Source organism: Protopterus annectens, chromosome 6.part0, assembly GCF_019279795.1.
Source record: "Protopterus annectens isolate FY-2018-M chromosome 6.part0, PAN1.0, whole genome shotgun sequence".
NCBI classification, from domain to species: Eukaryota; Metazoa; Chordata; order Ceratodontiformes; family Protopteridae; genus Protopterus; species Protopterus annectens.
Genome location: NC_056737.1, coordinates 1,547,424,674 through 1,547,450,962, shown reverse-complemented (window position 1 = coordinate 1,547,450,962; position 26,289 = coordinate 1,547,424,674). Strand labels below are relative to the sequence as shown.

Sequence of the window (26,289 nt, the reverse complement as noted above, 5' to 3'; positions counted from 1 at the left end):
CTCGTTTTGGTTAGGCAAAGCTCAAAAAAGATTGGAGAAAATAACCAAAGCTGAAAATCAGGTCTGTATTAGGTAATAACCAAAATATGTCTAAAAGCAGCATTAAACTATACGTATACCTTGCAGAACAAAATTATGGACGAATTATCCTGAGAATGAAGTCATAGAAGCTAATGTGTTCTGAATGACCCATCTACATGTGTTTACATCTATGACATCTAGAAGAGAGAGGCTATTGCACAGGTTTTCTGTGCAGTCATGTTGAGGAAGGATAGTGTCTACAAAAAAGAAGGAATAGCGGGAAAATGCACTTCCTGAAGGTGATCCTTCAGCTTACTCTTTTCTCTTCACAATTTTAATACTTCAGTTAGGAAATTAGAAAGGGACTCAACTGTGACAGGGGTGTCTACAATGTGTGCCTTAACATTTTCCGGTAGATTTTCTGGAACAAACTAGTCATACCTGCACACATGTATTCCAGTCATGGCTACCATAAAGTATAGTCATGTACACCTACCATAAATGTAATTGTTTGAGTGTATTCACTGTTGCAGTCATCACACTTCGGTTATCCTGCCAGGGGTAGCCCTCAGTCGGCCCAAATACCAGAAGCTTAGTATTTCTGCATTGGTTGCTGTCACTCCAGGACTGACGTCAGTTCGTCAGTGGTACAAAATCAGGCAGCCAGTGCCATTACATCAGTTTTTCTTGCCCCAACTGTCAGGAGCCCACAAATAGGGAGGTAGGTTATGGTGGAAGACCACCACCAGTAGAAGGTAAATACCAAAAATTCCCTGTAAGGAGTGAGAGAGAGAGAGAGAGAGAAGGGGGATGGAGGGTGGGAAACTAGGGCAATAGACAATAACAGTGAATACACTCTAACATCTACATTTATGGTAAGTGCACACAACTGTACTATGTTCTTCGTGTTTCACTGTTCAGTTATCACACTAGGGTTGATTCCCAAAGCTGAAGAAAAGGGTGGAGGCAGTCAAGAAGACTGGGGGCTGGCTAGGATGCCCTGCAAGATTGCGGTTGCAAAGCCTGCCCTGGATTTGGAGAAGATAGGCAGATGGTAATGCTTGGTGAAGGTATGAACAGAAGTCCATGTTGCAGCCTCCAGGATGTCCCTGGTAGGGACCCCTCTGAGAAGAGCTGCAGAGGTGGAGGTTGCCCTGGTGGAATGCGTCCTGACCCCCTTAGGTGTGGTTTCCTGTGGTGTTTGTAGCAGAAATGGATGCAGTGTGCTATCCATTTGGAGATTGTTTGTTTGGATATGGCCTCCCCCTGCCCCTGCTGCAAAGCTGACTAGCAATTGGTCAGTTTTCCTAAAAGATTTAGTCCTATCCAGGTAGAAGCTGAGCTGTCTGTGCACATCTAGAAAATGCAGACATTTTACCCCTTGTTTTGTGGGTTAGGGAAAAAGGTGGGCAAATTAATTGATTAGTTGAGAGCCACACTGGACACCACTTTAGGCATGAAAGTTGGGTTAGTCCTGAGGGAGACCCTGTCAGCATGGAAAATGATGAAGGGCTCTACAGTCATGAGTGCTTGTAGCACTGAAACTCTACCAGCTGAAGTAATGTCCAGAAGCAAGGCTGTTTTCCAAGAGAGGAATTTTAACTCTGCTGAAGCTGCAGGCTCAAAGGGGGGTAGTGTGAGTTTTTCCAACACAAAGTTAAGGTCTCAAGCTGGGGTAGGAGCTATTCTGGGTGGCCTTAAATTGTTAGCCCCTCTTAGGAACTGTTTGATGAGAGGGTGAGAGAAGAGAGGTGGCTCTATACTGTAATGAACAGAGATGGCAGAGGAATTAATTTTAATAGAAGAGAAGGATAGGCCCCTATGCAGTAGGTCTGCTAGGTAATCCAGGATGAGTGGTAGGGAGGGCTGTGCTGTTTTAGCTCCTTTAGTCTGGATCCAGGTGCAATACTTTTTCCACTTGTCAGCATAGGGTTTTCTAGTGCTGGGGCATCTTGCCTCACATATAACATCCAGGACTTGTTTGCTTAGGCTGCCAGCTGGAGGAGAGGTCAGGGAATAAGCCAGGCTGCCAGGTTCAGGGTCTGCAATTGTGGATGCATGAATTCTCCATTCTTGTGGGTCAGGATTGTTGGGATCTGAGGTAGGTGCCAAGGTGGCAGAGGTGACAGGCTGCACAGCAGTGGGTACCAGTGCTGGCATGGCCAGTCTGGGGCAATCAAGATTGCCCTTGGTTTTTCCTCCCTTATTTTGAGCTGTACCCTTGAAATTAGTGGTAGAGGAGGAAATGCATAGATAGGGAGGTTTACCCATGGGAAGGATACAGCATCCACTTTCCAGGCCTTGCTGTGAGGTTCCCTGGTGCAGAATTTGCTTAGCTGGTGATTCTTGTGGGAGGCAAAAAGGTCCACCTTCGGGGTGCCCCATTTCTGGGTTACAAGGATGAAGGTTCTGTGGTCTAGCTGCCACTCGTGTGGGTCTAGCAGGTTTCTGCTTATGTTGTCTGCCAGAGAGATTTAGGAGCCTGGCAGGACTTGTGATAGAAGGTGAATGTGCATGGCTGAAGCCGTGTGCCAAAGGGTCATGGCGAGCCTGCAGAGAGGATAAGAGTGAGTCCCTTCCTGCTTGTTGATATACCACATCACTGTGGTGTTGTCCGTTTTGATCAGTAGAGGCCCTGGGGAAAGTAGGGGTCTGAAAGCTATCATAGCATGCTGAACAGCTAGCATCTCTTTTTGGTTGATGTGCAGATGTATTTGATTTGGGCTCCAATGGCCCTGAATGCACCTGCCGTCCAGGTGTGCACCCCAGGCATAATCTGATGCATTTGTGGTTAGGGTCTGGGCAGCATGGGGTTGTGAGAAGGGAAGATCCTTGTTGTGGCTGCATGCTGCTGCCCACCAAAGAAAATTTTTCCTCATACAAGGTATTATAGGTATGACAGTTTCCAGGTCCTGAGAGTGTTGACACCAAAGGCTTTTTAGGTACCACTGTAGTTTCCTCATATGCAGTCTGGCTATGGAATGAGTAGAATGCAGGAGGCCATGAACGATAGAGCTTGCAGGATTTTCCTTGCAGATAACGGGGTTCTGGTGGCTAGTTGAGAGAAGTAGCCTGTCAGGTAGGCTGGTATTTCTGGAGTAAGGAATGCCATCTGGGATGCTGTGTCCCGGCTTGTTCCCAGGAATACAATTTTTTGCGTGGCGACTAGTTTGGATTTCTTTTCATTTATAGTATACCCCAGGGAGGTCAGTAGGTCCTTTACAAAGGTCAGGTGCTGTAACAGCTTTTCCTGACTGTCTAAAACCCTCCATTGAGTTAAGGCATCTACTCGTCCCAAAAGTACTTGTACGAGAGCTGTTAAATTACCAATACTGCTGTCCTGGTTAGAAGTGTTAACATCTTCCTGCGAAAACAAAACTTGAGTAGCCACTCCGGTTTCACTCGCCATAAATACACACAAATTGAAAACCAAAAAACAAACACAAAACTGTTGAAAACCTCCCAGCGAGGAGGAAACACAATAAGAGTAGGTACGAAACTAGTAAACACTAGTAAAACACAATTTAATGAGTGCTTTCGGTGAGGACCGCACCCCAACTTCTTCAGACAAAAATAAAATCAATTAACACAATATTTATACATTCTTCGCAGGAGTAAATTGAATAATTAATTTGCATAGTATTATAAATATAAATATTGTGTTAATTGATTTTATTTTTGTCTGAAGAAGGCGGGGTACGGTCCTCACCGAAAGCGCTCACTAAATTGTGTTTGATGTTTCAGAGTCATTGATGTCCTGGCCCAAGGGCTGCTTTAGAACATTAGATGTATTAAAAGGAGGCCTAGGATATGCTTTGTTGTTAGAATAGTTATGCAAGTCTCTGCTTATTTTTTTCTTTTTTGTTGTTAACAGTTTAGCCATAGTGGCCTCAATACTCATAAAAATTCGAGTATATTCGTATTTGTATCTAGGAAATTCATTATGAATTTTTATTAAATGTTCCAAAATTTCCAATTCAGCTTTTAATGCACAAATACCAGATATATAAAAGTTAATAAGTGAGTGCAAAAACTCGAAACTCTGTCTGTCAAATAGTGCAATTAATTCACGATGGAAGAGGGAATCCTCCACCAAACCAACAGGGTAGTGCCACTGGCGCAACCTTTTGGGTATTATCTTCTTGTCGATGCATTCTTGTAAATACGCAAACTCAAGTTGCAATTTTCTGCATTTGTACAACTTGAAATCAAAATCATTAATGTTAGAAGACAACACACTCACCCCTTGTTCATTGTCCTGCACGTTTTCGACATCGACAACATTATTACTAGAACAAAGAAAAAACTGCTGAGGTATGGCTCCAGAGTCTCCAAAATCTTTTCAAAAATAAAATGGATGCAGTGATATCCAATACGTATGCAGTACTGATTTAATCTCACACAAGCGCTTTCACATCAAGCTTCATCAGGTGTATAAAGAACCACATAAAAAACACCTTGTATAACAATTCATCTGTATCACATGACTTTCAATAAATAATTTAAAAAGACATACCCTTTAATAAACTAAAAAATGTATAAAATCTAACAATATATATATATATACATATAGAACTATATATGCATATGTAAATAAATATAAAGTTAGATATAAAACAGTGTACTTAAATCACACAAATATATATAATAAAATAATGGAATATATTAGTTACAGACAATCAAATTAATAAAATAGTAGGGAAGATACCTCAATTTACATTTAAGAACAAAAAGAATTTGAAGAGAAGATTATGTACACCTAGAGATGAAATTTATCTGAATCAAGTTGTAGGTACAGAGCCTTGTGGTAACTGCACATTTTGTAAATATATAAATAAAGAAAAATTTTTTAAACACCCTGACACTGGACATATTTATGATATCAGGGTTTTTGCAACATGTGACACTTGTCATGTTATATATCTGGCTAAATGTGTAGTCTGTAATAAATTTTATATAGGCAAGACAGATCGTACACTGAAAGAAAGAATTAGAGAACATGTATACCATATTAGGAAAGGTACGCATACAAATGCATTAGCAAAGCATGTTCTAAATGTGGGAGAGAATCATAGTTTTCAATTTTTAGTAGTTAGTAGGACATATGACAGTTCAAGGGGTGGAGACATTAGAGCCAAGATGGAAGAAGTAGAAGAAAAATGAATTGTGATGCTTAGGGCAAACTATGGCCATGGTCTCAATGACACAGTCCCCATGAAACCTATGCTTAGAAAAAGGCGCTTACGTAGATAAATATACGAATGAAATGTGTTTTATTTATTGTATTTATTATATATATTTATGTGTGATTTAAGTACACTGCTTTATATCTAACTATATTTATTTACATATGCATATATAGTTCTATATGTATATATATTGTTAGATTTTATACATTTTTTAGTTTATTAAAGGGTATGTCTTTTTAAATTGTTATTTATTGAAAGTCATGTGATACAGATGAATTGTTATATAAGGTGTTTTTTATGTGGTTCTTTATACACCTGATGAAGCTTGATGTGAAAGCGCTTGTGTGAGATTAAATCAGTACTGCATACGTATTGGATATCACTGCGTCTGTTTTATTTTTGAAAAGATTTTGGAGACTCTGGAGCCATACCTCATCAGTTTTTTCTTTGTCCTACAATTTTGTGCTTTTTCTGCAGAGGTATTTGGTGTTTTCTGGGCTTGTTTTTATTGTATTGAACATTATTACTAGGTCCAAAAAAATTGTTATTGTTAAGAAAATTAGCCATGGAAGGAACGGCGCCTTCTAAAGCAACCACATCATTGTTTCTTGGGTCCCTCCCATCTGCTTGCGATGCTGCTAGTCCGGGACCTAAATCCCTATGATTTGGAGGTGAGGTGTTAACATTTGGAGCTACCGTGCTCCCGTTTCCGAAGCATTTTGTGGGCTAGCGTTAACTCCAACTTGACTTTGTTGTGGCATGCATGCACCATTACAAACAGGTGCATTAATCCGTTGAGTTAAGGCATCTACTTGTCCCAAAAGTACTTGTAAGAGAGCTGTTAAATTACCAATACTGCTGTCCTGGTTAGAAGTGTTAATATCTTTCTGCGAAAACAAAACTTGAGTAGCCGCTCCGGTTTCACTCGCCATAAATACACACAAATTAAAAACCAAAAAACAAACACAAAACTGTTGAAAACCTCCCAGCGAGTATGAAACACAATAAGAGCAGGTACGAAACTAGTAAACACTAATAAAACACAATTTAATAAATGCTTTCGGTGAGGACCGTACCCCACCTTCTTCAGACAAAAATAAAATTAATTAACACAATATTTATATTTATAAGACTATGCAAATTAATTATTCAATTTAGTCCTGTGAAGAATGTATAAATATTATGTTAATTGATTTTATTTTTGTCTGAAGAAGGTGGGGTACGGGCAGTTTTGGACCTGTGTGGTCTGTTTCTGTCTTTATCCTTACATTTTTTTCAGAAGATCGGTAGTCGGATGGCTTACCAAACCATTTTGGAATACGGAGATCGAGAGCGAAAATATTTAGCTACAATAAGGGCCCAACGACGTATAGTTCTGGAGTTGAACAAAGCAAAAAAAGCGACAGTGAGGTACGTCGTGGTCTGGGCCTAAGCAGGTGATGCAGTAAGAATGCAAGTCTCGGTGTGGTATTTGCTTTCACAGGTGAGACAATTGTTAACTTTTTCTGACATTGGTTAAAGCAAGAAAAAAGGCTCTCCGGTGGGGTACTTGGCTTTAGAAGACTTCAACTTCAATTCAGAAACGTAACACAGGTAGGAGCCGACAGGCACTCTTGCAAACTGCTTCTGCTTCGGGCTCCTCGGCAAGAAAGAGTGATGTAATGGCGTCGGCTAACTTATTTTATACCACTGATGACTAGACGTCAGTCCTGGAGTGACAGCAACCAACGTAGAAATACTAAGCCTCTGGTATTCGGGCCGACTGAGGGCTACCCCTGGCAGAATAACCCAAGTGCGATGACTGCAACAGTGAAACATGAAGAACATATCTGCTGGATCTGCTGTGTCAGTAGTGCATCCAAATACCTGAAAGTCCATAGATACATTTTCTCTTACTGCTAAGGTGTGTGAAGTATAACTGCTTTGCTATGTCCGTCTAACAACCTGTCCTTTATACAAATGACAATGTACCTTTCAAGTACTTAATATGCACTAAACTCCATATGATAACCTCCTATTACGAGAAGAAATTTCATATGTGGGTCAGTCATAGTTTTTAACATTTTATTAAATTTAAGTATCCTGTATGGGTAAGGCTTGAAGATTGACAAAGTGGACCCTAATGAGCTTAAAGAATATATGGTGGAGAAAGATACTGAAACAGTTTCTTCCTCACTGGATGAAGGAATCTTCCTTGTCCTTTGCCATCATAAGGGAACCTTCACAAGTACCAACAGAGATGAAGACTAATTAGCCTATTCTCAAACTCACACCAGCCCTACCTTTTGATAAAATGCAATTCAAGGTATCAAATTTCCATAGTTCCAATTCTCTAAAGGTCAGTCCCAGAAACATTTTACATTATAAAGCTGCAGAGCATGACTGTACTTGTTTAAGTTGATTTTCTCATTTCATTTCCCTATGGTTTTGCGACTAAGACATATATATAATTAAGGGGCTACGATTATGCAGGACAGCGTGTCCTCCCACAAAATGATTGACACCAGCAATGTTGGTAGGTGCACTGCTTGATGATTTTGACTCATCCAGTTATACAAAACCCACACTGGACCTGGTACTTTGATAAGTGCCAGAGGCTTGTCCACCGACATGGCCATAATCTCTTCAGCCAGCTTTCTGTAGTCTCTCTCGGTAGATGGGCAGACCAGCTGACACCTACTCCTGATTTGACGGAAGATATCTTTAAAGGACTGTAACACTTCAAGCTCTTCCCTTGTTGAAGACTGTTAACCAGGCTTGCAAAGATCTTCTCTGGGAACCTGTAGATCAGCCTCTAGCACAATCTCTGGATAACCAATCTGAGTATTTTGACTGGTAGAAGTAAAGGTACTGGTTTAAATTTGATTTTGGCAATGGATTTGGATGAGGGTCCTGGGCATAAGGAATTACTTCTTTTTCCTGGCAGTGGAAATCAGCAAAATGAATCTACCATCTAGAAATAAAGAGTTGTATAGTCTCAGAATTCATGGATGAAGAGACTTTTACAAAATCCACTCTGTGTTGAACATATTTTCTCTGACTTGTTTGGTTGAACCCAGAGTTTTTTATTTATTTATTTATTTTCCAAGGACTTTAATCTCTTCTGCATTTGGCATGAAGCCACTACCCTTTGCTCTCAGTTTCTGGTGCCTTATTTAAACTTTTTATAGTTCTCAACCTCTCTGGCATCAAACAGAATAAGCATTTGGAGTGAAAAAACAGTCTCTCTTTGGCTACCAGAACTATATTTTTAACAGACTCTGACAAAACAATAATGTTTAAAGTTTTAATAAATTTAAGATTAGCCACTGAAATCCAAGTCAAAGCTATTGTGCAGCAAAAATTTCATCAGGAGAGTGGGAGATATAAAAGTCTAAAGACTTCAACAATGGAAGACGATAAACACCAACTCGACAGGTAAGTGAGGCACAGATAAACCTACATCACCGTACATCTGTATAAAGCTTATTGGTCTATGCGGGGAAGGTATAAAAGCCACTGCTTTTATAATTTCAAGCCACATGTATAATCAAGGTAAGGTGGGATAACACAGATGCTATGATTTAGTTACATCAACTCTTCTCAAAAAAAAATCTTTAGTTCATTCAGAACGTACAAATTATATTTATCTCAGGCAAAACTGCTAAAATATTTTATGCATACATATACTGTCTACAGTACTCCTTTACTACTAATTTCCACAAGTATCTGTCCTTATTACTAGCCGTGTTTGCCCTTTAATAATAAAAAGGTGTTAGAATTCAAAACCTTAGCTTGCACTGCATAGGGATGGTACACTGTAAGAACCACATACTATAACCCTAAAAAATTCATAAAGCCCTCCAAAATCCAGGATATGTTTGCATATACCACAGTATTCCCGGAAGGGTCCACATACAGAGTAGGCCTGCAAATGAAGACTCTTACCATATTTATGTAGTTCACAAACATATGAATTACAGAGCACAACGAGTTGAAGGAGGAATTTGTTGGGTACAATGGCAAGCCAGCTGCTCAAAAAACAATCCTGACGTATCCAGTATCCCAGTAACACTGATGTCATGCTTAGTAGGCCATGGCTAAGCAAAAATATCACAATTAAAAATTATGATGCCTTTACAAGCTGTATACATACACATTAACATGCATTGAATCTTCAACAGGTCAAAGTATCAAGCAAAGAACTGAAGTTTGACAACCACACACTTCTGTACCAGGCTCACACAGATACTGCAACTCTCCAGCCAGTGGGTGCAGAAGAAATACTGGATCTCTCAATTTACAGAACGTGTAAATGCACCCTTCTCTACAGTCATTTCAAAACTGTATGCAGCATTTACGAATTGCTCCTCAAAACGAATATGGAGTGTGTACACTGGTTTTAACTTATTAAGGCCTAGAACACTTTTTATGTATAGTTCCAGTTCACACCCACAGCTCCTTATGACATCCAGAATTTTATTGCGTTTGTCTTCTTTAACTAAGTGACTTACCAGCTCATAACAAAATGACACTAATATTGTCTGCCTATCATGTCCTGCAGTAAAGAAATTAATCAATGTCTGCCACTTATACATATTTTCATATTTATGTTCTTATTTTCATAATGGTGAGCCCTACTTGTTATTGAGAGACATGGTATGATACGCCACAGTGGAAGACAGGAAACTTCATTGTCAATGCCCATTTAAATCACAATATACCTGAGATATTACTAATTATTTGTTAGCAATTCTGAATATAAACAAGACAATATGTACTTGCATGACATCAGGTGAAACTTTACATGTTGATGAAGAAAACTAGCTTTGATAGTTGTAATATAAGTTACACATCTTCAGAGATATACAGTGATTTTTTTTTTAAATTGCTAACTACAGAATTAAGTATATGTTTATTTATTTATTTATTTATTGACATTTGTTAACCGGGTTTGTCCAACTGGGCTTGTGGCCCATTTTCAGTGGAGACCCGAGGAAAAAAACTCCAGTAATACATTTTAAAACAAGTAAAATTTTAAACAATATTGATATAATAGCAGTTATAGCACAATTATTCACATATGTTGGGATACATGCATAAAGTTAAAGTTGCATTAAAAAGAAGCTAAGTAACAATTTTACATTGATATAGTTCAATAGGTCAACAATGAACATTTTTTGTTTGTATAAAATTGTGCAAATGCATAGTAGACACATTGGAGAGAGAGGTGTAATGAGGTACTAAGTATGGTCCTTTTGAGGGTACATAAAGGGAAGGAAGACTAGGTAGGGTCATGGCAAGGGCAGGTTCTGGAATTGAGAAAATACGCTTTTAGTTAATTTTAAAGTGTGAGGTGTGGGAGATTGAACCTAAGTCAAGGGGAAGTTTGTTCCAAGCGTGGGCAAGGGAGTGTTTGTAGAGTAGTTTGCCTACTGAAATTTTTGGGTGGTAGATATCAAGTATTTGTTGGTTAGAAGTACGGAGGGTCTGGGATGGGATGTAGATGGAGACTAAGGAAGATAGAGATGGACAGAAGGAGGGTTTATAAAGAATAGAGTGTAGCATAAGAAATTGATAAGAGAGCAGAAACTGGGGAAGTTCAAGCCATTGAAGAGAGTTTAAAGAAATGCAGTGGTGTGAGTTGTATGGGGAGTTAGTAATGAATCTGGCTATTTTATGGTAAGTCTGTTGCAGTTTGTTTAGAGTGGAGGCCTGGATATTGGTAAGAATTGGAGCGGCGTATAAGAGGGAGGGGAGGAGGAGTGCCTGGCCCAGGGTAAGTCTAGATTCAGGGTTTAGGAATATTTTTTTCCGATATAGCAGACCTAGTTTCTGGTTTGTTTGTTTTTTTTTTATACATTGGAGTATGTGCAGGTTGAACTTGAGTTCATCATTGATAATGACCCCTAGGAGTTTTGTGTGGGTGTCAGGTTGGATATTTGTATTGTTAGAAGATGTAATAAAAAAGGAGGTTTTGTGATGAGAAAGAGAACGGGGAAGGAAAAGTAGGACTTTGGTCTTTTTGGGATTTAGGATCAATAGGTTGTGAGAGAGCCATTGTTCAGTGGATAGTAGGGCCTGTTGGGTCAGCGAGTGTAGTTCAGGAATGTCATTTGAGATGGATATAAGTGTGGAGTCGTCGGCATACTGAATAAGGGAGGATTCTTTGCATGAGGTGTAAAGATCATTGGTGAAGATGTTAAACAAAAGGGGTCCCAAGATGGAGCCTTGGGGAACGCCAGTGGAGATGGGAAGGAAAGGTGAGTAGAATGAGAGCCATTTGACAGATTGTTCCCTGCCAGATAGGTAGCTATTAAACCAGGCAAGTGCAGAGGGGGATAAGCGGAGATGTGCGAGTTTGGATAGTAGTAGAGGATGAGAGACAGTATCGAAGGCTTTGGAGATATCTAGGAAGAGACAGGAAATGAGTTTATTGTTGTCTAGGGCCTCTGCAATGATATGAGTGAAGAAGAGGAGGGCAGTGGTGGTGCTGTGGTGAGGACAAAATCCATGTTGGGTGGGGGTAAGTAAGTGGTGTGTGAGGAGGTGATTGAGAAGCTGAGTGAATAAATTTTTCTAATATCTTGGAGAGGGGGGACAGAATGGCAATGGGTCGGTAGTTTGAGGGGCCAGTGGAGTTTCCACCTTCATGAAGAGGGATAGTGAAGAAAGATTTCCAAAGGGTGGGGACAGTTGATTCCAGAATAGATCGATTAATTAGTATAGATACAGGATAGGCAATTGAGTCAGCAGCAAGTTTGAGTAATGTAGGAGCTAGATCGTCAGTGGAAGGAGAGCAAGGTTTTAGCTTGAGTAGTAGAGATTTGATGCAAGTAATGGGAACTGGCTCAAAAGAAAACACAGTTGTGTTAGTGGGACTTGGAGAGGTGGGTGTCGAAGTAGAGTTTGGCTTAGAGGTTACCAGATTTTGGATGGAAGAGATAAAGTGTTTATTCAGGAGGGTAGCTGTTTCCTGAGAGGAAGAGTTAGGGCATGGGGAGAGATTAGAGGGCATTCCAGGATAGAGGATGTTGTTGAGAGTTGACCAACATTTTCAAGGATTGGATTTGTTAAGCTGAGCAGAGCTATAGTATAACTTTTTCCATTAGTTGTATGTTTTTTTTTGCAAGGTTCCTCAGTTGCCTCTATTTTTGAAGAAAAGGTGGTTGTTTAGTTTTAGTCCAGGTTTTCCAAGCATGATCTCTTTGTTTCATAAGGGACCTAGTCTCTTTGGAGAGCCAGGGAGCATGGTTTGATTTTACTCTGATCTTCCTAGAGGGAGCTAAAGAATTTAGAGTATTCATGAAGATGCTATTGAAAGTGCTTACAGCATTGTTTAGGGGGAGGTGTTTTGGAATGGACTAATCTATGTTGTGGAGAATTTAGTTAAAGTGAGATGAATTGAAAGTCAACAGTTTTTGACAGTCTTTGATAAGGTGGGGTTTAGGAATATGGGACTAGTGTCTTAAGATGGTGGTAGGGAGATGATCGCTGAGGGAGTCAGGTAAGGTGGTGGGATTGTAGTATTGGTGGGGGGAATTGGTAAGGATCCAGTCTATGATGGAGCTGGAAGTGGAATTTTTATGGAAGCGAGTGGGAGATGTTATAAGTTGGTGGAAGCCGTGTAGGTGGATACTGAGTTGGGGTGAGTCAGTTGTGAGTTTGGACCAATCAATGTTGACATCACCAAGGATAAGTGTCTCATATGGTATGTTGTGGGAGAACCAGGATAGGATGTTTTCAAGAACGGGCAGCTTGTTACCAGGAGAAAGGCAGATAGAGGCAATTGCAAGTTTTTTGTGGGAATTCAGATGGCAGTTAAGGATGATGATTTCAGCTGGGAGGAAGTCAGGAATTGAAGAAGGGTATGGTGAGAGGTTAAGCATGTTTGAGTAGAGGATGGCTACGCCACCACCTTTTTTAACAGGTCTATCAGATCGGAAGATATTATAACCTGGTGGGAGTATTTCACTATTTGAGATTTGTGGCTTGAGTCAGGTTTCAGATAGGGAGAGGATGTGAGGGGTACTGAGAGCTATCCATGAGTGCAGCTCAGTGACTATTTGCTCGACTCTGAATATTTAGTGAGTAAATAGTTAAGTCTTTGGATGGAGATGATTGTTGTGACTGAGGTTGGTGACTGTTAGAGGAGTAAGATGGGGGCAGTGTAGAGGTAGTTTTGAGGAGAGAAGAGGGGCCAGGGTTGGGATGGATATCTCCAAAACAAAGTAGGTTTTTAGTGAGGAGAGAGTGTGTAGTAGATGCTACATGGAGTTTGTATAGTTTTGACTTAGCTTTGTGGGAAGGTTTAAAAACCTGTATTGTGGATAGTTTATAAAGACTTGAGACAGAGGTAGTAAAGAGACTAGGGGAGATAGTAAAAGATGAAGTAGTTGGATATATGTTGTATGAATGTGACGTTGGTGAACATAGGAGTGGGTCAGAAAGATTGGAGTGATAAGAGGTGGAGATAGAGAGAATAAGGAGTAGTGTAGAAGATACTAGAAAATAATACATGTTGGAATAAAATATGGTCAGAGAGTAGGTAGAGAGAAAGTGGTATAGATGAAGTGGTGTTGACAAGATTGACAGATTAGTAAGGTGGTTGTGGCAATAGGCAGGAAGTGGAATTGTAGTGGCTAGTGTGGCAGGAAGGGGAGGGATAGTTAGGTATAAAGGTAATTGTAATGGGGTGGGTGGGAATGGGGGTAGGGTAGAGGAGCAAAGTGAGCCTGAGCGTAGCGAGGGCGAACGGAGTGGGGCTAGCACCCTGGTCAAGATGAAGTCATAGAAACAATCAGAAAAGATAGTGAAAAACTAGTTTGAGAGACAAGGATATAAAGTTTCTAAAGGTATAGTCACCAGAAATAAAATAAAAAGAAATAAAATATGAGCAGAAGTAAGACACTGGCCTCAAGCTAGACAAGCAGATTTACTTGAAGGAAACCCGTGCTGTATGGTTAAAATACGCTACAATAGAGAGGGGCTTTGCAGGGGGAGAGATAGGTATTACTAGCAGCTAAAAGCAGAGCAAAACAAAAAAAAAACATTAATATGTAAGAGTCTGAAGACAGTAAAATATGGCAGGTGCACTAAGAAAGGCAATTATTAGTGAGGCTAGAAATGAATTCAGGGAAGGGTAAAGTGCAGAACAGGAGAATATACACAGAAACAGTATGAGGATAGTGGGTAACCAAAGAGAAAGTATAGGAGCTGCTGGCGTCTGCTTTTCGTGGTGACTAGCAAAAAAAAACACTGTAAATTCTTGTTGTGCTTATAAAGTCTAGCATTAATTAAAAGATTAGCTTATGTAGTAGTTATTTACTGGGATACATACTTCAGTGGTATTATTTTAAGCTTAAAATGGTGGCTTCCAGACAGATAGTTAGAGTTGCAGGGTATCTGTTAAGGTCCTCAAACCTGTATTGCCTGTACTGTGGCTAGGAGAAAACCGTAGGGAAAAATCTACTAGGGCTATAAAAACAGAGAGGAGGGAGATTAGTTATGAGCAAGTAATTCAGGAAGAGAGCGAGAGACAAAAATACCATGGGTAGAGAGAAAAAAAATTATACAGGTAGGCAGAGACAGTATACCTAGCATTAATTTCCATTGTGCGAGTGTCTTACACACATAGCTAGCTAAGAACACAGCAGTGTTTACACCTATGCATAAAGTAATGCAGAACAACAGTAGTTAACAGCAGCACAGTGTAGACATACACAAGGCAATAATTCGCAAAGCAGGAAAACAGACATCCACAATACTGAGGACAACAATTGGTACACTTTCAGGCAATAGTTCTTCCTTTTACTTTTCATGTTTATGTTTTCATATTTCCGTAAATATCTCAATAAGCATGCACTTGTACAGGAATTTCTTGTCATATGAAGGATTATGCCTGTTTAACAAAATGTTCTAACAATACGTGCCTAGGTTGCACAGTTTCCAAGCTATGATAATGTGTTTGAGAAAGTGTATCAAAAAATATCATTTTGGTTTTGTGTGATTATAACATATTATAACATTTATGGAAAACTATAAATGCACTGACTGTTAACACTGTAAATAAAAACTTTTTCCTGATAATATTGCTATTTGTACTGTCTTAATATCTGCTGTTCACAGAATACTTAACATTTGTTTATCTTACACTTTTTAAGTTTAATAATGTGTCAGGCTGCTAGAGGTGCAACTTTCCACAGCACATACGTGTTAATGAGTTAAATACAATTTTATTATTAATCTCCCTGTGGTTACCATGCTATGGTGATAAAGAAATGACTACTAGTAATTAGGTGCATAGTACTACAATGTTCTGCACACCTGTGACTTTTGCAGAACTGTTGATCAACAGAAAACCAGTAGAGAAGTAAATGTTATTTTCTTTGTGGTTATGGAGATACTATATTGCATTTTCATACATTCGTAATCAGGTAAGCCCACTTTGCACAACTGTCCCTTTTCAGGGGCAAATTAGGGGCATAGTCTGGACAAAGGACTTGCTCAGAGTCAAACAAGTAAACAGTGGTGGAAGGGATGAAACCCTACAACCTTGGCTTCAAGAATCTATTGAAATCAGCCTTACTAGTTTTGTTAAACCATGTAAAAAACAGTTTCAGTCTATGAAACTTCAGGATCAGGTAGACACACTATCCAGAACTGCCAAAAATGTATACTACTACCTTTTCCTTTCATAAGATCATATAAATTTACTAGACTATCGACCAGAAGGTAATTTTAAGCCTAGTCATTTCATCCCAATGTAATACCATAGGTACTCTGGTCAATACCCAGGACTGCATTCAGTAATGACTGTCCATGTAAGGAGGGTTGTGGGCCCTATCCCTGGTAAGAATTTATGGTGCCCCATCCACTCATCCAGGTTCCTTTTGAACAGTGTCAGAGGTGCTCTGCTTCACATGAATTGGCAGCCTATTCCAAATATGTGGCAGTTGCTAGGAGACAAATCTGTCCATCCAGCATGTCCTACTCAAGTCGCAGGACATATTTAGGTCTGTGGAATGAGTAGCACTCGTCCGGTTTGATTTACAGATGTGCAGCAGATTCATTAGGTATGGATCGGAGATTGCTCTGTAAGCCAGGCACAAGTCGCCCCTAAGAAATCTATACGATACATAATACAGTGACAGGGACTTTAGTTGGTCTGTGTAAGGCACGCAATGGCGTCCCTTGATCAACTTTGTTAGAAACCTCTGAGGTCTCTCAAACTCTTGCAGGTGCTTTGTACAGTACATGCCAAAAGGGATATTATACTCAATTATGGGCCTGAGAAGCGATGAGTACAGATGGGTTTAAAACCTCTTTTGTTCTAGAGGCGATACCTTTGCTAATCAAGTGTGCTAAACAGAAGACTTTGCTTACTACAGTAGGCACGTGGTTGTCAAAGTTAAGGTATCAGTCTACTTGTGATCCCAGATCCCTTACCACTTCACTGATACATAGAGTACTGTTGTTAATTTGATAGTGTGAAAGGACATTGTTTTTACTGAAGAGAATGATGATGCATTTCTATGCATTCAGTTTGAGACCATGACTAAAAGCAGTTGTTGGTCTGCGTACGATCCTCCTGAAGTATGCTGACATCATTTGGGGATTCAATAATTGCACTCAGTTTACAGTCGTTCGCAAACTTGGTCAGCCACAGCCCCTTAGCTTTGGCCTGAACTTCTGAGAAGTATTTACCAAACAGTAGGGGGCTAAGCACTAATCCTTGTGGTACCCCACTGGTGACAGGTCTGCTGGTTGATGTGTAGTCACCCACTTTGATAGTGTGTGACCAGTTTGTGAGCCAGTTGGCCTCCCATCTTACAACAAAGGAGTTTACTTTCAGTTTGCTAAGTTTATTGGTAATGGTCGAGGTATGCTGTATGCACAGATTTGCCCTCGTCAATGGCCCTGGTCATATTTTCAAAGAAATCATATTTAATAGGCAAGATCTGCCCTTGACAAAGTCAAATTGGGTCAGATTCAGGGTTTGGAGGTTGCCATTGTCCACCTTTGTGGAGGGGAATACCTTTTGCTGTTCTCCATTCTGTAGGAACAAAGCCTGTGGATAGACTATGACTGAACAGGGTACTTACTTGTGATGCTAGCTCATGTTTTACTTTGTTTAGAAGACAGCATGGGATGCCATCTGGTCCCATACAGGCTGTGTTTTTTGCCTTAGACAAGGCATTAATGACCTACTCTTTGGATATGTAAAGTGGTGGTGGGGGGAGTTGAGAGCAAGGTTTGTGACAAGTTTGGAGGGGATGGGGAATTAAATTTTCACCAAATCTGTTGGCTAGCAGGTTTGCTATCTCTTTAGGATCAGTGTGTGTGATACCATTAGTCACTAGTTCACCACATGCTTGGGTCCTACCTTTTAGGCTACGCACATAGCTGTAAAAGGCCTTATGGTTATCCTTGGATGTGACTGCTAGGTTTTTCTCAAAGTTACCTCAGAGGATTTGACATGTTATCTGAGGAGGGTGCTTCTCCACTGTTGTGGCCTTGACTTAAGTTTTCTTAGACAGCAACTTTTCACATTTGTTATAAAGTTTGTTGATGTCCACCAGAGTGGCTTGTTTGTACTTGGGGCTCTGGCTTTGATTCTTTCTGAAACAGCCAAGTTTAAACACTTATACAAGTGATTGCCCAGGGTTTCGGTGTAAGCTTTGGTGTAGTTACCACTTCCAGCTGGTGGTGGGGCTTGGAATGCATTTACACTTTCCTCTAGGAGAGTATAGTTTGCCTTGGTGAAGTTTTTTAGTTCGATTTCACTCTTTGTGAGTTCTAGTGTTAGTGCCAGTTCAAAGGCTACTGATTTGTGATCAGCTTCAACTAATGAGGGCCCAACAGTTCTGGTGGTGCACCTGTTTGTCATGTTAGTATGGACCAGATCTAATATTTTTGTTCCTGTTGGGGTTTGAACAATTTGTTCCAGGGTATTTGAGTTAAAGTCAAGGAAGGTTTGCACAACTGAGTTATAGGCTTCCCAATTGATGGTGGGGTAATTGAAATCCCCCATGACCAGAGTGTTTGGTAATATTTGGATTGACACTAGTTTGGTCAAACAGACCTCATGCGCATCATGATTCATTGACAGGGATCTATAACTAGCTGTGATTTGAATGGGGTTCTTACCCACAGTAATCTGAACCTGGAGCAACACCATGGAGTTGTCTAGTCTAACAAGTCAGGAGGTGAATTGATCTCCAATATAGACAGAAAAAGAGGTTCTCCCATTCAATTCTTGGCTTGGGTTGGAAATGCCTTCTGTGTGGAGACTGCATGTCCTCCCCGCGGTCGAGTGGGCGTTCAAAAGACATGCTTTGAATGGGCGTGCCTTCGTTGAAGGCTGGGCGTCGGGCTGGCAACTCGACACCATAAAAACCAACTGCCAATCATTAGCGGACCGGAGTTCCGCTGTGGCGACCCCTAACCTGGAAAAGCCTTAAGACAAACAACAAAATAGATAGAAACACTGCCTCGTTTGGTTCTCACATGTTCATCTTGTGATCTGAGGGTGTGGAAGGCATTGTAGCCTGCAAGGCCGGGTTACACTCTGAAACCTTGAACCAGGTTTCTGTGACTGCAAAGACATCTACACCTTCTACTGACAGAATTGTTTCCAGTGTGTGCAGTTTTTGGTTTAAACTTCTAGCATTTAGCAGCATAACCCTAATTTTGTTATGATCGACAATTTTCATATTGGAAATTTTGTTTTCGAGACCTTGCCTAAAAAAGACACTATGGGGGAAGCAAGAGCCTTTGCCAGTAGCTAAAAGCCTACTGGTGCCAGGTGCAAACAGACTCCAGCAAAGCAGTGAGGTTTGTTGACCATGTCATCCCAGGCTGACAAACTGGATCCCCTTTGAATGACAGCAAAAACTAAGCCAATTATTGAAATCAGTAATTTTTTGTTTGTACTGTGGCATCATTCTAGGTGAGGGTAATATACTGCTCCAGGCTAGGCATATACCTGCTGGGACACATACTCAGAGAGCTCAATCATGTCTCTCTTCATATAGTCCAGTGAAATACGTCTCAGGTCGTTCACTCCAACATGAGCTACGACAAAGACATAATGGTACTTGTTGCCTAGAGACCTGAGTGCATGCATGATCTGATGAATCCTGGCACCAGACGGGCAGCTGACCGTGACTTTTTCCTTATCTAACCTGGTGAGTGAGACATCTATGTATCTCACTATGGTGTCTCCAATGACATGAACATTGTTTTTTGAGTGTTATCCCTTAAGGGCTTGGAAGGTGAGACACTGGTGTTGCTGTGTGTCTTGGGTGTTGTGAGAACTGTGTTAGTTGTAGCAGTCTTGCGTTTTAGAAGTTTCTGGTGTTTCGGTGATTTTTCTGAGAGAACCTCCGCATATGTAGATTTATGTGTTGGATGCGTACTGTGTGTATGAGTAGTGTTACTATGTGCCTGAGTAGTGGGGAAGGAGCTGACAACCTGTTCTGTGTTACTATTTCAAGTGTGAGAAAGCAGGGATTCAAGATTCTTGGTGTAGATACAGCTCTTGCACTCTGTACAAGTGTGAGTTATTAGTAGAATGTTGTCAATGTACACATGGCAGTTGCTACACTGCCTCAGGAGACCCAAGTCAACCAGGCTGGCAGGAGATACAGGGGTAGTCCAACTGTCCATAATGCTAGGTTTAAAGAAATGTTATCACAAAGGGGTGCTTTCAGGACTGATCTAGGATGTGCTCTATAGATGAGTTTTTATGATACGTTTTTTGGCTGGTGATTTAATAGGTCACAGCTTGCTAGCAATACTTCGTAGACTGGAAATGTATTAAAGATGAGGACTATACTAATGTACTACAGCTGTAGCTAAGGGAAGAATTGTTGAAATTATCTGTCTGGCTATGGCGCAAAATTGCATGGCAGTGCACGGTCTGCACAACACAAACAAATATGGTTTCTGGGAAGCACAGAAGCTTCTAGTTTGTCTGGTATCTCAGCTCAGAGTTTTTGCTGGTAACCCACCTCAGTTCAGCTCAGATTAAACAAGTAGAAACCTGCTCAAACACACAGCTTAAATACCAGAAGCTAAAATCTTATAAAAACTCAAAACAACCAATGAAGGAGATTACTTCAAGCCTTAGACCAATCATCCTTCACCAGATGGGTTCTAATCAGCAGTCTTCTCTCACGTGGGTGGAGAAGGGCCCCTTCCAATCAAAGATGTCTTGGAAAATGTGCTCAGAATACAACAGCCACTACAAACAGATCCAAATACAGCAAACCTGTATCTGGACTATACTACAGATACTAGTTACACTAATTTAGGTGGGAAACACTAAAATATGTTTTAAACAGCAAATAAACACTAAAGAATGTTTTAAACAGCAAATACATTAGCTATTTAAAACACTGCTTAGCAGGAAGACAGAACAAATAGAATAGATGCTTTGCAAACAGTGAAAAGTAGCAACAGTTACTTTGCAAACAGTGAAAATAGCAAAATAAGCTTTGCAAATAGTGAAAACAGCAATAAACTATGACTTAACATGCACAGTAAGGCAGACAAATGCAGTACAAACAGTGCCGTTTAATTTACAGTATTTAAAAACAGTATTAAATAGGCAGAGTGCAATAAAACGTGCAGTAAATAGTATAATCAAGCAAAAAAAAAAAAAAAAACAGGCAACATGATTTTTGGGAAGCTTAGAAACCTCTAGTTGTCTGGTACCTCAGCTCAGAGATGTGGCTCCAGTAGATCCTTCCACTTGCAGATACTATTGCAGAAATATGCTTTGCTATTGTATAGTAAAATGGACTTCCTAACTACAACACAAACTATGCAAGGATAGTTAATTTTACATCCATGTGCTGTATACATACTGACCCAAGTGTTGTACTGTACTGTGCAAGTTGTGGTTTAGTTGATACAAGGCATACACTTTATTAGAGACTGTTATTAATTCATATAATCATTACTGTAATTATACGAGTGTTTTTCCTCCTTTGATCCCTGCAGAAAAGTGGCCTGGCCCAGCAAGGCAAAAGTGCATAAGTCCTACCTACCTGTAACAGCAGGAGTTCAAATTCCTCGTTGTTTTGGGTTATCTGCTAAGTTAAGTGAATACTGACCAGCTTTCAAAAGATTGGACACCTCCCTCTCCCTTCCTGTGATAGCTGATTGGCTAAGCATATCCTGAGAAGGAAGCCTGTAACTATCACAGGAAGGGAGCATTCAGGCTTTTTCATTTCCATGATGGAGAGGAAAGTACCTGAAGCCAGAATCATCTAGCATTAGTAAATCAAGAGTAAATTCGCAGCCAGTCATAATACCAAATAAAATACAAATCCAACAACAACAGAGTCAAAGAGGTTGAAACCTTTTTCAGCTATGCACAATCTGGGGGGTGGCAGGTGGATGCTTTAAGTAGGACTTGCACAACTATATTATGTTCATCATTCCCACTACCTCAGTGGGATTTTGGGTACATCCAGAAAGCATGCCCTACCTGGGAGGTGGAAGGATAAGCATCCAGAAGCCCCTGGAGAATGGTCCTAGTAAGGCCTTCTCTGGACCTTGAAAAAGAATCCAGTTTGCATTTCTTTGTAAAGGTATGAACATCAGACCAGGTTGCTGCCACTAGAATGCTTCTAGAATCCATCCCTTTCCAATATGATATTGCGCAACTTATAATAAGGGCATGGCATCTAATTCCAAAGAGGTCATCTTCCCACTGTACACTGCCCTTATCAGACCAGTCAGAGTACGATTTTACTTTGGTATGTACCTGAGCAGGAATATACTGCAACTAGAGTGACCTCAAATTTTCCATACTAACAGGATACAAGGCGTAACAAGACTGCCTTACGCAGAGTGCCTTAAAGCCCTTTTCCCCTACTCAGTCTCCTATAGATTGCTAAGGGGTGATCTATGGCTTTTACAAGGCATTTGCAAACCCCACACTTATGAAGCTCCTACATATTCATAGGTCAAATAGTACCACTAATACAAGGTTTAGGGGCCTTAATTTTGTCTGTTACTTAAACAAAACATGCTGGAGAGACAAGTATATGTCCCAGAGGCTGCCCCTCCTATGGAACAGGGTTTCTAGCCATGTGAAGCTGAGTTCATCTATTACCCAGTTTAAGGACAACCTAGATAACTGGATGGGGAATAGGAAATTTACACCGGGCCTGGCATCCATGTCCCTTATGGCCAGAGGTAGCTTATAAATGCCTGGCTCTCAAAGTTTTATTTAGATGAAGGATATCCTTATTAAGACCCCCCCTAGGTCTTTAGCCTAGTTACAGTCTATGAATCTATGAAGAGGATAAGGCTTAAGTCAAGTAAGCCTTAACCTTGCTGGGAAGAGATTTACCATTGCTGGAGTAACAGAAAACAGCAGCAAAGGACAACCATTATGCTACAGTTTGCTTACGCACAGGTGGACCTTGTCTTATCCCACATATTAAAGACAAACAGCTGTTCAGCATTCCTAAAGGGATTTGTTCTCTCAAGATAGTACCTCAGCTGCCTGTGTGCATCCAAGGTGTGTAGAATCTTTTCTCCCTTGCTTTTTGGATCAGGATAGAATACTGACAGATTGATGGCTTGATTCAAGGAAAATTCACAAACAACTTCAGGCATGAATGATGGATTAGTGCATAACACAACACTGTCCACCATGCAAGCTTGCAGCAGAGAAACTCACCTTGCAGGTATTAGAGCAATGAATAAAACAGTCTTCCAAGTAATGAACCGCAGATCAATCAGAGACAGATTCAGAAGGAGGCAAGGTCAATTTTTCTAGAACAAAGATGAGATCTCAGGGAGAAGCAATTTCTTTCTACGGTCCCTTACATGCAACATTCCTTTCATAAACTGAGTACAAAAAATAAAACAAGAGAGGGAGATCTATGGGCAGACAAGCTGAGATGGCTGCAAGATACATTCTGACAGAAGCATTTAACAAAACATCTCTAAGTAGCTCACACAAATGTTTTAAAATCAGAGGGGTTGAAACTCCTTCGGGTGCTCTGCGATTGACCAGGAACCACCTAGAAAACCTCTCCCACTTGTAAGCATAAAATTTTATAGCTGCAAGTTTTCTTGACTCCTTAAATACCTGTTGTACATCCTCATAGAACAAATGCCAAAAAGGTATAAAAATAAGATCTTCTATTTTGTCAGCTGCAACTGTTTTAAGATGGAATTTACCATTTGCTCCCTGATGCTGAATGACCACTTCCAGTCAGTGAGAAAGCTTGTAGTAACTGCTCTTGGCCAATACCATTAGAACAGAGAACCAACTTTGCCTGGACAAAAAGGGGGTTACCACAACAATCTTTGGTAATTATTTCTGATTCTTTAGAATTACCTTTGGAATCCTTGGAAAAGGTGGAAATGCATACAGGAACATTCCAGACCATGGAAATGATAGAGCATGTCTTCCAAGCATGGCGGCAAAGTTGTCAAACAGAATTTTTTTTTTAGATGTCAGTTTTTAAAGGAGGCAAACATATCTACTTGTGGTGATCCCCACATTTGGATCAAGTCCTTTAAGACCTCTACATGGACTTTCTTCTCTTGAGGGTCTGTCCAGGATATGCTTAAGTCCATCTGTTACTCCGTTTTGCTCTGAAAGAATGCTGTAGAGCCAGTTCCCATGCTATTATTGAAAATCAGCAAAAAGGTATGACCTTGTACCCCCTTGCTTTCTCAGGTGCCACATCATGGTACTGTTGTCAGTGACCACTAGAAGAAGATAAGGAGTCCATAAGTGCTGAAGAATTTTTAAGGCATGAATCATTCCCAACACCTTTTCTATGTGTATGCGCTTTGACCGCACAAGCCTTGCACTTGAACTTACATGGTCACTGCTCCCCACGTAAATCTGAAGAGTCCATCTAGACAGACTCAACTGGGTTATGAAAACAGAAAGGGAGTCCTGGATTCAGAGAAATTTGATCTCTCTACCACTGCAGTTCCTGTTTTACAAATCCTAGTACCAGTACCTGGAAATTCAAAGATGAAGGTGCTGGGTCCAACAATTCTTCAAGTCTCATTCAGTTTCTCTCAAGTGTATTACGACTAGTGGTATCATGAGGATCATTGATGCCATGAGGCCTAGAACTTTGTGAAACTCTCTTGCTGAGGTCTTGTTTGCAAGTGAGAAATCCAAGAAAATGCCTGGACAAGTCAGAATTTTGCATTTTGGCAGGAAAACCATCCATTTCACTGTGTGTCTATCCAACACCCCAGGAAAACAATTTGTTGAGAGGGTGTGAGGAAGGACTTCTGCAGGTTCAGTGTGAAGCCCTGGAGGGAAAGGACTTATGCGACTGTCTAAGGACTCCAAGCATTAGGATAAAGAACATGCACAAATCAGCAAGTCATCTAAACAATGAAAAATGTGCATGTCTAGGATTCTACAAAAGGCAACCGTTGAGGCCAGACACTTTGAAAACACTTGAGGCGCAGTCGATAGCCTAAAGGGTAATGCAGGAAACTGATGATGCAAGCCAGATACAGCAAATCTCAAAAATTTCCTGAAATTAAGAGCAATAGGAATATGATAAGCATGAAATCTACAGTCACCATGAAACACATGTCTGAGGGCAATGTTAGGACCAAGTGTAAGGTGAGGATTTTGAATTTCAGAACTTGTACCAAAGTGTTTAGAAAGGACATATCTAGGATACCTCTGCAGCAGTGCTGATTTTGTGGTCCCAGAAAGATTCTGGAGTAAACATCCTTTGCTTTTCACAGACACTGGCTCTATGTCCCCTGCTTCTACCATGTGATGGAGTACTGGAGGAAACAGCTCTGCCTAGTCTGTCAGGCCTGGGGGAATTCCCCTAAAGGGGAGGGATTTTCTATCCACTGACAAGTGTATCCTCTCTGAATTGTTCTCAGAATGCATTTGTCTGTGACTATTTGCAGCCCTCTGCAGGGTTGAGAGTCAGGTGAAAGGAGGAATAGAAGGAAGGGCAAGAGGGGGTAAACACTGGCAGAAATAAAATATAAGAATAAATATATATTAACACAAAAGTGGGAGAGAAGAATAAATCTAATAATATGAGTGGAAGGGGTACCCAAATGGGGGTTACCTGAGGAGTAAGTTGGAAAAAAATCAACACTGCATCCTGTGAAGAGTCAGAAGGCTATCCTCTTTAGATGGCAGAAAAAAAGACTTAACACTTACCTCTCGTGACAACTGAAGGCTTCCTCTCAGGGTATACTCAGCCAATCAGCTGTCATATGAAGTGAGGGAAGGGGAGTCTGAGCTTTTGAATGCTGGCTAGTACTAGGTTACTACGGCAGATAATCCAAGAGTATCACACAGGCAGGAGAATGGTGAACATCTAGGTTAACAAAGTATAAAACAAACACATTTGGATATACTTCATGCAAGACTGTATGAATAAAGTCGGGTTCACTATGAGTCTAACCCTAGCCTGAAGCCTGATCTTTTTAGAAAAATGCAAAAAAAAAAAAATATATATATATATATATATATATATATATATATATATATATATATATATATATATATATATATATATAACACACACACACACATAAATACAAAATAGCAACAGAACTTGTGATAACAGCAACAACTTCTTTATTACCACAACGAGTAAATAAATTCAGACCTTACCTCACTTCTTAAGTTCTCTTTGTTAGTGGTTAGGGAAAGCCACTCCAACCTCAGATGCACTGCTCCACTTTTTACATCATTTAGTGGAAACCACTGTTAAAGGGATGGAAATAAGCAGATACTTAAATTAATACATTTTAGAGCCATAAATCTGCAGATAAATATATTACACTGATTTTCAAAGAGCAATACTGCTTAATTATTACAATACAAACATGAAGAGGGATGCTTAGTCATTTCTAGAAATGCAACCAGCATTGAAGTAAATGTATCTAGGAATGGGGATATATGCTGCTCTTTCAAAGGCCAACAATATGATGGATGTGTGCAATCATTTCAGAAGAGATTTCTGGAGGGCCATGGCCAGGATGAGACTAGGATAGCAGCACTTTTCTTCTGCTCTGCTACTACATATACTTCTGACAGGAAATTTTATTTCTAAATAAT

The 26,289-nt window shown here is 40.2% G+C and overlaps 1 protein-coding gene across 1 annotated transcript in view; it reads right to left on the bottom strand.

Moving 5' to 3' along the window:
• Positions 1-26,289, bottom strand: part of LOC122804000 (extended synaptotagmin-3-like) — a 1,677,117-nt gene that overhangs the window by 713,170 nt on the left and 937,658 nt on the right. Inside the window, exon 9 of the mRNA XM_044073681.1 lies at positions 25,843-25,935. Coding sequence (XP_043929616.1) covers positions 25,843-25,935 — 93 coding nt within the window. The remainder of the gene's footprint in view (positions 1-25,842; positions 25,936-26,289) is intronic.